Source organism: Brassica napus, chromosome C3 (genome assembly GCF_020379485.1).
Source record: "Brassica napus cultivar Da-Ae chromosome C3, Da-Ae, whole genome shotgun sequence".
NCBI classification, from domain to species: domain Eukaryota; kingdom Viridiplantae; phylum Streptophyta; class Magnoliopsida; order Brassicales; family Brassicaceae; genus Brassica; species Brassica napus.
In genome coordinates this window covers 65,286,539-65,298,344 of record NC_063446.1, presented here as the reverse complement: position 1 = coordinate 65,298,344, position 11,806 = coordinate 65,286,539, and the positions used below count along the sequence as shown (strand labels likewise).

At 35.1% G+C, this 11,806-nt stretch overlaps 1 protein-coding gene and 1 long non-coding RNA gene across 4 annotated transcripts; one reads left to right on the top strand and one right to left on the bottom strand.

Moving 5' to 3' along the window:
* Positions 1-2,421: 2,421 nt before the first annotated feature.
* On the top strand, positions 2,422-3,278 carry LOC106433740 (cysteine--tRNA ligase 2, cytoplasmic-like; the record flags this gene model as incomplete). The annotated part of the gene is made up of 1 exon (XM_022698918.2): positions 2,422-3,278. A coding segment is annotated over one exon (822 nt), but the record flags the coding sequence as incomplete, so codon positions are not given.
* Positions 3,279-7,202: 3,924 nt separating this feature from the next.
* Positions 7,203-9,708, bottom strand: LOC106433730. Of its 3 annotated transcripts, none has more exons than XR_002657283.2 (5): positions 9,422-9,708; positions 8,941-9,107; positions 7,926-8,001; positions 7,748-7,837; positions 7,203-7,677 (listed from the first exon to the last, which is right to left on the bottom strand). It is a non-coding gene; the product is annotated as an uncharacterized LOC106433730 (long non-coding RNA). The 3 variants fall into 3 exon arrangements; XR_002657284.2 differs by having other exon boundaries at positions 7,926-8,594; positions 9,422-9,686; XR_007320909.1 differs by having other exon boundaries at positions 7,203-7,671; positions 9,422-9,679.
* Between the last annotated feature and the right edge of the window lie 2,098 nt (positions 9,709-11,806).

Below are 11,806 nucleotides of genomic sequence, written 5' to 3'. Positions count from 1 at the left end.
AAAACACATATCATACAGAAAACAAAAATAGAGACATAGGCGACAAGAAGAGGAGTAGACCTATTAGCTATATGAAAAAAAATGTATAAAAAGTCACAAATAATGAAATATGCCATCGAGTGTTTATGAGTATTGAGAAGAATAAAACGAAAATAATAATTAATATCTGTTAGAAGGCATTTGGGCGTTAGATATTTTAAAAGAATTGTTCAGCTTTTTCTCTTTAGATGTTTATATATATATTATTACATTATACGTTGTATTTTTATACATATGCTTGCATTATTCCAAATTATTGTGATTTTGTCTTATTATGTCAGTAGAAAACTAGGATGCATCCAAGCTTGTATTGCATGTTCCAGCTTTAATCAAATTTAAGATGACCGGACAGAAACCCAAAGCCAAAAATTGACGGAAATGCTAAATATAGATATCTCATACTTGTTGTTCAAAAAAAAAAAAATCTCATACTTAATAAGAAAATTAAGTTTCTTATCAGTAATTAGATAGTTTACCGGAGAATGTTGGGATTGTATAACCCATGTCCAACGCTTTATTATCCGATTAGTATGATATTGTCCACTTTAAGTCTAATTGCCAAGCCCGTATGGATTTACTTTTGGTTTACTTCCCAAAAGGGCTCGTACTATTAAAGTTGTACATCTCTTTATATATTAGACACTCTTTGTCTAATTCTCCAATGTGGGACTTAGTTTGTTATCTCACATTCTCTCCCTCAAACTAAGGATCACATTCATCTCGTGTTCAACAACTGACTTCCAGAATCTTTTGACTTGATCTCTGCCACACACCTCTCATTCCTAACTCATAGGATACCATTCATCTCTCGAAGGGTATATTGGTCTTTTGCAGATTTCTCGTCAACCGCTCTGATACCAATTGTTGGGATTGTTAAAGCTCATGTCCAACTCTATATTATCCGATTAGTCCGATATTGTCCACTTTGGGCCTAATTGGCAAGCCCGCATAGATTTACTTTTGGTTTTTTTCCCAAAAGGCCTCGTACTATTAGAGTTGGACATCTTTTTATATATTAGACACTCTTTGTCTAATTCTCCAATGTTGAAAGTAAGCTTGAAGAAAGCTTGTGGAACAAGTTATCCTAAAAGTATTTGGAATGTGAAAGAAATAGGAAATATACTTGTTTAGGAGTTATCTAAATAAGTTAAACTAATGAGATTAGGAAATTGATATCTCTATATAAGGAGATGCCAATGTGTGGCATTACTTATGAATTGTGAGAGAGATCTTTGTGAAAGCTTAAGTTTTTGAGAGAGTTTTCTTAAGCTAATAAGAATTGAGTTATTCTTAATGATCTTGTGAGTTTATACAATAATATTGAAACTATATTTGGTATCAGAGCTTGTGACGAGCCTGAGAACGATTGATGTTTTGATGTTCTACGGTGAAGATCTGGAGAGGTGGGTTGAGTGGATTGACGCGTTAGTTGCAGCTCACAACTTCACCATTTTCAAAACAAGAAAGTTTATGTATGGGTTCATTGAAGGTCATGCTCTGTCGTGGTATGGAGATGAAATTTCACGATATGGGTTTAGTAGCTGGGATGATTTGAAAGTCAGATTACTCAATCGGTTCAATACATCCGCAAAGCAAGAGAAGGAGCAACTGGAACAGTCCAGATTGTTGGATATTTTGAAAGAGATGAGTAATCGTTTTGAACAAAGATGGAAAGGAAAAGAGGAGAAGACATTGGAATCAGATGATGTAAAACAGGTCGAGAGCGATGACGGAGGGGATGATCTAATTATGTACTCAAATCAGCTGATTCAATATGTGAAGAGTGATATGTTGATTCTAGCCTATCCAGTGATGGTGCAGGAGAAGGAGGATCCAGAGACTGAAACCCTTTTGTTCGATGAGGATAACAGGTTAAAGACAGAGATGGATAGTGGTGCCTGCCAAGTGTTCGAGAAAATTCTCAAGAAAAGAAAGAAAGTAACAAAGAAGAAGAAGAGATTAAAAAAGCTCTTTAGTGATATTGAAGATCAGTTGGTAGAGATTTTGAGCCATAAAGAGAGTGATAACTCAGACATGTTGGGGATACAAATGGAGAACACAACCAAGAGACAAAGAAAGAGTTGGTTGGAGTGGAGTAAAGGGAACTGTCACTGGGTACACACTCGGCAAAGGTTAGACAGAAAGTGGATGCTCATATTCAGAAAGAAGAAGAGAAAGAGGAAGAGAGAAATCGAAGTGCTTTTGGGTGTTGAGAATAAGATAGAGATTGTAAAGAGTTGCCAGAGAGGGGAAATCGAGGAGTTAGAGAATCTCTTAGTCAAAATGAATGATACTATGGAGAGTTTTACAAAGGAAGAGAAAGCTGTGAGAGATATGGAGGACGAGAAGATGGAGTCGAATGGTTCAAAACAAAAGATATAATTGAAGCTCTACAACACGATGATGCAGCAGAAGGAAGTTTTGAAACCAATCAATCTTGAGCTCATGATCAATCCTGGCAAAGTCAGAATGTATGTCTGTGGAATCACAGCCTATGATTTGAGACACATCGGCCATAACCGCGCTGCCATTTTCTTCGACGTCCTATACAGATACTTGAAGCAATTGGGTTACGAAGTTTATTACGTCAGGATTTTCACAGATGTTGATGACAAGATAATCAAACGTGCTAATGAGAATGGAGAGAAGCCGTTAGATTTGAGTAAACGTTTTTGCAAGGAGTATTGGGTGGATATGGAAGCTCTTCAGTGCCTACCTCCCACAGACGAGTATTATCTCCGCAACCATATTGATGATATTATAATCAATATTGACAACATTATCGAGAAAGGCTTGGGGTATGCTATGAAAGGAGAAGATGTGTTCTTATATGTCGAGAAATTTACAGACTATGGTAAATTTTCGTGTCAACTGCTGGAACATAAATGGGGTGGCGAGCAAGTTGAGGTTGATCCTAGAAAGCGTAAACCTGCTGTTTTTACATTATGGAAAGCTGCAAAACCTAATTGGGAAAGCTCGTGGGGTCAACGAGTAAAACCAAGATGGCACATCGAGAGTAGTGCTGTGAGTGCTCATTATCTGTCTCCGAGTTTCGTAGTTTATGGTGGTGGTGCAGATTTGAAATTCCCACACCATGAAAACAAGCTCGCTCAGACATGTGCTGTATGTGATGATGGTGGCGTGAGTTACTGGTTGCATAATAGGCATGTAACTATCAATAACGACAAGATGGCGAAATCATAGAAGAATCTTTATGAGTCTATTGAGAAAAAGAAGGCAATGGTGGTACAAATTGATGCAATAGGGAAAGATAAGATGGTCAAGGAATCTGAGCTCGAGAGGTTAATGAATGAAAACGTTTCAGTTGAGAAACAGATGGAAATGTTCTATGTGCAATGCTCGGATAAGGAGAAGTTGATTGGCAAGTTGTCTCGGGAGAAGATTGAACTTGAGGAGCATTTGTTGCAAGAGGAGAAAATACGAGTTGAGCTGATTTGAAAGGTTGATGAGCTAGTGTGTGTCGAGACCAGTGAGAAGCCTCAATGTAAAGTTGGAGAGATAAGGATGCTTGAGCATGTTGAGCTCGAGAGAGAAAACTTGAATGATGCACTTGATGAGGAAAAGAGACATGGAGAGGATCTGGAGGCAGATGTTTCAAAATCAGAGAAGATGATTGAGACAACTCTAGAGAAGATTAGGATTGAGCGTGAGAGTTTATCTACAGCAAAGGCTATCCTGGAAAAGAAACTACTAGACCTCACAAACCCCATTAATGCTCTGAAAAAGGAAGTAAAATCTGCTGGAGTGGAAGCGAAACACAGCTTGGTGACGCTAAAGAGTACCGCATCCGATGTGTTACAATCAGATAGTGAGCAGCAAAAGCAAGAAAATGGAACATAATCCTATGCCTTGGATTTAGTATCAATAGAGAAAGTGTACAAAACCAAAGAGGACATAATGGAGGAGATGAAAAAAGAAGCCAAGTCAATGAAGCTATCAACAGAAGGGCACCACAAGAAGAAGAAAAAGTATGCTAAGAAGCTCGGCCATAACCGAAAAACTAGAGTAGAGAAAGTCCCATGTATCGTCAGTGACTGGCCTCTCGAAGAACATGAGCTTAAGGCCTTAGAAGATCGACGTGCCCGTGCTCTCCATGAGATTGAACATAAAAGGAGAAAACTTGGCTTGGTTGAGGATGATAATAGCAAGACAGATGAAGGGAATGAACATGAGAAGAAAGAAGATAACATAACAAGAGTTGTAAATGGTCGTGATGACTCAGAGAAGGCTTTCTACAAGGAACTCTTCTATCACTCTACGTTTCATGGTACACTAGCTGATATCTTCCTACAAGACACAGATCTCATCTCAGATTCTCGTGGAATGGTCGCATTTGTAGCCACAATTAAGGAGCAGAAACTTGAGCCTAAGATGTGTTCAAGCTTAAGGGGGAGAATGTTGAAAGTAAGCTTGAAGAAAGCTTGTGGAACAAGTTATCCTAAAAGTATTTGGAATGTGAAAGAAATAGGAAATATACTTGTTTAGGAGTTATCTAAATAAGTTAAACTAATGAGATTAGGAAATTGATATCTCTATATAAGGAGATGCCAATGTGTGGCATTACTTATGAATTGTGAGAGAGATCTTTGTGAAAGCTTAAGTTTTTGAGAGAGTTTTCTTAAGCTAATAAGAATTGAGTTATTCTTAATGATCTTGTGAGTTTATACAATAATATTGAAACTATAGAGAATTGGTAGGATATACTTTCAGTAAGATAACGTTAATCATAAATAATTAAAACCATGAAATTATTTAGTGCATGTTTGATCGAATTTGATAAAATTTCTTGTACTTAAGAAACTAAACTTGATTTGTTATGTTTCTTTCCCTAACCAAATTCTCAAGGTTATAGATAAACCCTTTCACCAATTAAATTTCATCTATATGAGTATGGGAAACCCATTTGCAAGCTCCTTCCTGGTGTTTTTAACGTAGAGGATGAACTTGTATGGTTATTGAAAAAGTCCGGACAACACTTTACTGAGTCAGGGTATGAACTTCAAAAAGTTAATTCTTCCTTTATTTCTTTGGAGCCTTTCAACGGCAAAAAATGTAAATGGCAAATTCACTCTTCTCCTAAGCTAAAACACTTTTTTGGAAGGACAGAAACGTACGTAGCTCTCTCAATCGGGGAATCACTAGTCTCGGGAATTACGTTAATCCCTCATATATAAGATGCAGTGTTCTGAAAAATGAACTCTTCCATGATATGGTAAGCAATTCCTTTTGAATATATCTTCTGTCTCAGGTTTGAATATGTTATTGTTGATTTCCTAGATAAATCAGCTTTGTACTCTTTCTCAAGTTCTCCTATTCAAGGTGAGTGACTATCCAATTAAAGTTTTATAAATGAAGATCATTCAAAAAAGAAAAGGTAAAAAACTAAGCTTGAGTATTGTTGCATCGCTAAACTAAGGTAGTTTTGTTAGTGTTTTCACAAAGGTCTTTCTATTCTTTCCAGAGTGTTGTTCAAACTGATTCAAAACTTGTATTAGAATGAACATGAAGGATATCATGGGGGAGTACAAGTAAGAAAAGGAAAAAATATGGTTGATCTGATTCTAGTAATATCAGATTTATTTTGATGTAAAATAATATCGGAACAAATGATATTAAAGGTTTGTAGTTATTATGCACAAGTTTAATAGAAAAAAAATCTGTAAAATAGTAATTTTTCTTAGTTTCAATTCTCTCTCTTGGGTTTTGCTTAACGTTTGTTTCATAGTCTTTCCGAATTCATAACATGAAGAAAAATAAATAATCTGAAACATAATACAATATTATACTATTAACCTATTTGATATAGTTTTAGTTACAGTTATCCTACTTGCTTTAATCAAACTTATTTCAAACTTTAGAAGAGTTTGTTTTCAATGTTGCTGTTTTTGGATTTGGGATTCAATATATATATATATATATATATATAATTTTACATTATGAAGTTTTAGTATCTTTTGGATATGTAATTTATATTTCCCTTGGCCATATGCTAGCATATGATTATGAAGGAACTGACTCCCCTTCTAACCGGGAATCAAACTATGGGTCCTAGGAATACAACGTTTGGAGAGTCCTAGAAAGCATCACTAGCCAAGACTCATCTGGGAAAGAAATAGATTGTTTTCGGTTTAGTTATGTTGGGTTCGATTTATACAAACTATTTATATTTGGACTGATCATCAGAAAAAATGTACTAGTAACTACCATAAAACCATGAAAGAAAAGGAAAAATAAAACATGGAGGACCGCAAACATATGAAGGAAGATAAGAGAAAATAGAAGAAAATTCATTTTGCTTGATTAAAACCTAATGTCATACTAATGAATTGCAGTCATCTCACTAAAATACACTTGATTTTTTGAATAATGCAACACACCCATTACCCATAGTCCCATACTAATAATACTACCAAATACTATTAAAATATCCACCTTCCTTTTTTTTTTTTTTTTGATCAAATACATAAAAAATATCCACCTTCCTATATACATAAAGAGAGGGAGACAATTATATCTCATAGTCTAAATAGTTCACATGTTGCTGTACATCTAACTTGGAAGTTTTAAACCATTTATGTTGGTCTTAACGTAAAAAACAAAACAAGTCCTTCATCTAAGCATACGAAACAAAACTACATTTATGTCTTCTCTTTTCACTGTCCTTTCTTTTTCTGAAAAGAAAAATGTCAATATGGTAAAATCAATTCAGTATAGAGACCTTTTGGATGCTGTCTTCAAATATTGGGTAAAAGATTTGGATTTTTGTCGATGTTGTTTACAAATTTGGCACGAGAAAGGAGACTCAAATGCATTATACATCACTAGGGTAGGTCCGCGCTTCGCGCGGAATGTAGTTAAATTTTTGGTTTTGGTGTTGCATATAATGTTATCGTTGTTGGTAAATTTAGGCAGTAATATACTGTTATTGGAATGATTCTGATGTTATTTGTTATTTTTGTTAATCCTGATTTGTTTGAATAAGTTGTTGTCTCATGTGGAACCATTATCAACGTTTCGTGCGTTATTAACATTTTCAACTTGTGAAGCATTAGCTTCATGCAGTTGTTTACTTGACCAATCCAAATTATGTAAAGCATTATAGTAAAATACTTTTGACTGTCACCAATAGAAAAGGAAAAATATGAGAACGGATAACAACATTTTGTAAATGCATAGTTTGCAATCTCGAACACAGCCAAGTGTTTTTATATGTAGAATCAAGTAGCATGAAAAGAAATAATACACAAAAGATAAAAGTACATAGAATACTTTTAAGAAAATTCAAAATATTAGATTGTGTGGTTTGGGTTCTTGAGCCCAGCACATGGACGTTGGATCTCCCAGACAATAGCTATGGTAACTTCGTTTTGTCCGATAAATCTTCTATGAAGTCTCTGCACCATATTGGGAATACGGCTAGATTCATCAGACTTTCTCAACCAGAATTCATGACCAGGTGGAGACAATGGGTTGGATGTCAGATTCAGTGGCAGTAGACCCTCCTTATTCACCAGCTTATGTCTCAGCTTTGCTCACTTCTTTGCCTTTGGCTTAAACAACATATATCTATCTCGTCCCTATATTATTTTTCTGGTTATAGTGAGAACCAACCTGTTGCTGAAAAATAACTCAGTAAATTGTAAACATTCATCTTGGGTCGAAAGTAAGACAAACTCAACTATAATACCTTCTAAAATTCTTGGCCTCGCACAGACTCATGCTTCTCCTAAGTGATCTGTCTGAGTTGCTTTTCAAGCTCTCTAGCTTCCTCAGGGATCTAAAAGATAAAACCTCCATTTTGAATTAACTCAAAATAAATAGAAAAATACATTTTCTGACAATGCAAGAAACATGCAACTATAAACCTGAGCATGGCAAGGTCGAACCAAAGATCCATCTTCATCAATCAAGTCAGTCGCTTTGTCTTGAAGGCACTAATCACTATTCATTCAATAAAGAGAATCAACTGGTTTGAGTAAATGCTACAGTTTGTCTAAAAATCATGTCTTGGCAAGAGGCTGAAAATAAGAAGAAACAAAAACTTGATGTATTGATGTGACAACTGCGCAACAGCAACCAATGCATTGTCAGTATAACGAAGCTTGCGGTGGATTTCACACCGCTCACGCATACCGTGCAAGATCTGTATAGCAATCTTATTACTAAATTATTTATCCGTTTCTCCGTACGATTCACAAGTTTGAAAACCAAAAATGAAGATACAATATATGACATGAAAGTGTAATGAATTTTTTTGATCTATCCAAGAGAGAACACATATGTTTAATCTCGTATCTGCCTACCAAACCAATTAACATATATGCATATACTTACAATTTCCGGCTTTATGGTTTCAATTTGTTTTGACGTTTTAGTATGAGCAAGGATGTTAGCGAGCGCATTATAGGGTTTGTAGATTTTCAACAAACAGTCTAGCTTTGAGCACTAAACTAAGAAACTGAAAAATACTGTTATCAAGCAAGCCTTCGAGTCCTCTCTCAAATACCACATTGGGTTTTACCTATTCATGAGCACTACAACAAATTTAAGAAATAAAACATTAATCATTAATCACTACCAAATAATCATTAACTCTACAGCCTAGGCATATTATACTATAGGCAATGACTCAACAGTTATAACTTATATCAGAGGATGGAGATCACTGGTTATAGACGAACACTGAGAGAATGGGCATTAGCTAAGTATTGATTAGCTCTACCAAAACAATGTCATTAAATTGAATTATATAATCTGAATATATAAGTATAATCTCATCAACTGTGGATATTCTAATAACTTATACATTATACTTTGCCAATCTTCTACCCAAATAAAGAGACATATATTGCAACGTTTTAGCAAAGACAAAAGAATTACCGGTTCGGTGACCTCATCAAGGGAGTTTGTATCCCTGAAACGAATCAGCAGAGAGGAGTCCAACAGTTGGAAATTTTGATTACATCGAGTCACATCAAAGCTTTGAAGGCGTTTGGTATGTAAGTAGCAAGCCGGTTGACATTCATGGTGGCTACCATCATGGTCGCCTGAAACACACGTGAAATAGACTGCAAAATCAACATATGGTTTCAAAACTTCTCACTCAAATGATGTGAACAAAAAAAAAACTGAATAAGAAAGCTTCATAATGAGGATATAACACTCCAATTTTTTTTAATGAACGCCAAATCTGAATATACCGCAAAATCAACAAATGATTTCAAGATTTCCTATTCAAATGATGTGAGACAAAAAAAAATCAGAATAAGAAAGCTTTGATGAGTTAGCCATTTCTCAGAAATAAGTTTACTGCTTTATTTTGACGGACTGAGTAGATGGTTTCGAGATGAGGAAAGCTAACCTTTTTATATTCGCAGATACACACCCTTGCGAAGAAAAACTCGCATTGTAGTCGAGATCGTGGGTGATGGATTTAAGAAGGGGTTTAACGCCATGAAGCTGTAACCGGAGGCGTTTCAGATCATTAAAACAAATATCAAACGACGCGATCAAAACCCTACAAATAGATTCTTCACGACGACTTCCAGAGCTCAAACTCTCTCGTACAGCGGAGAAGAAAGAGTGGGACGAACCCTAGAATCAGATGGGGGGCGCGGGTTGGCTTGCCATCGGGCTGGTTTCTATGAGCAAATACCAGTCTAATTAACTAACACGTCATTTGATCGGTTTTTTTTTTAAAATCAGGTGTTACTGTTATTTTAAAAAGATGGTCTAGCTATATATAAAGAAGATTGTTTTCCATTTTGTAGCTCTTAATCATTGTCTAGCTATAGTCTTCACTTGTATTTATTTGCATCTTGTATATGAAAATCAGTAGATAAGAAGTCACACTAAATGTAAACTGAATTCGTAAATATTTATACGCTACAGTTTTCATTTGTATTTATTTGATATCCTTCTGATTTTTTTTTTAATTAGGGTACTGATAGATGTATCTTCATCATAAGAAAACACGATGCAAAGTTTGTGAAAACTCTAATAATATTACATACAAATAATATGCTTTCTGCACTGGTGAATTAGGACATAAGCTCCGAACAAAATTATCTATAAGAGAGCAAAATTTTCATCTCTATAAGAAATTTCAGTTAAAAACACAATTGTGTGGACTAGTTATGGAACTCTTGAAGGGCAGGAAAATGTTGAGAAGGATGTGGGAAAAGATGGTGATCAGCACTGGAAAACAGTTAATGGACCTCGTCCTTCGTTGGAAGCACTCGAGGTTGCCTTAGTGTCATTCGATATGAACACTTATGCTAATGGGGCTGCCTCCAGTTCTATTTCCCTGACTTGTTTTCAACCTGACAGATTAGTGATACTATCAGGTTGTAATTACTGAAATATAATTCAAGTGCACAGTGAACAGCTATAGTATTTCAAAGATTAAATCCAAAAAAATCAAGGCCACACTATAAATCTTCGAAAGAAGAGTTAAACTAGAATAAAAAGTTTTTTTTTGTGTTTTCAACTTGTAAGAAACTAAACCGCTGAAAGTAAAACGAGGTAAAACAAATCGAATAAAGTGTTAGACAGTGGGTAATTCTCAAGAAACACATATCTTGAAACAATTGTCAGACATGAAATCCATTAAGTATCATTTTCGAACTCAAACAACGTGATTAGACTAGAGACTAGCTTTTATTGAATTTCAAATTCTAAACATACATAAAGATATATATAGGTTTCGAAACTTCCTAACATCAACTTCCGTTAGCTAAGAATATTTCGCTCATTCTAGGCTCATTCAGGAGTTTAATCACACACTGAAAGTGTGTTAAAAACATAAGATCAGAAACTAGGTCTTGAATATAATTTCAGCGTTAAGAACAACCTAGAAAAAGAACTAATTGGATAATTCCCTAATCTAACATATCAGTTTCACAAATCCATGATTCCTTGAAACACATAGCCTAACAAGATGATACTCAGACATGAAATATAAAACACAGAGAATCACTCAGAAAATCATCATGGCAATAGAAATCAATAAATGAGTTCAGAAATCGTCTCTAGAAATAGTATGGAATTGTCTCCCCAAATCTTTAGAATAAAGTATAAACGAAATTAAAACAAGATTAACATCAAGAATGGCTGAAAATAGCATATGTATATATATATAAAACACCGAGAATCACTCAGAAAATCATGATGGCAATAGAAATCAATAAATGAGTTAAGAAATCTTCTCTAGAAAGAGTAGGGGTGGGTGTTCGGGTACCCATTCAGGTTCGGTTCGGGTCTATTCGGGTTTCGAATTTTCGGGTTCAAAGATTTTAGCCCCATTCGGGTATTTCTAAATTTCGGTTTGGGTTCGGTTTTTCGAAAATGAGCATAACTTATAATCTAACCGTTGGATATACCTCAAACAGGTTCCATTGGAAATCTAACTCAAATTTATATCTTGTGTCAGAATTTGAGCTGAATCCATCGATGGGAAGTATTCCATACGTTGCTAAACTTTTGACGTATATGCAAAGTTCCGCATCTTTTAATGCTTTTTTACACCCAATTTTTCACCTTCTGCTCTAAATCAACCTATTACCTGAAAAGATTCGATAAAGGATAAAATTCTAAATGACTATGACTCGATAAACGACTCAAAACAAAGACAAATAACCGAATAAAACAATGTTTATCAACTCTCCAAGACGTAGACTTTTGTTTGTCCTTAAACAAAACATAAATCAAAGTATAAGGAAGATGTTTGAAAACATGGAAACTCACA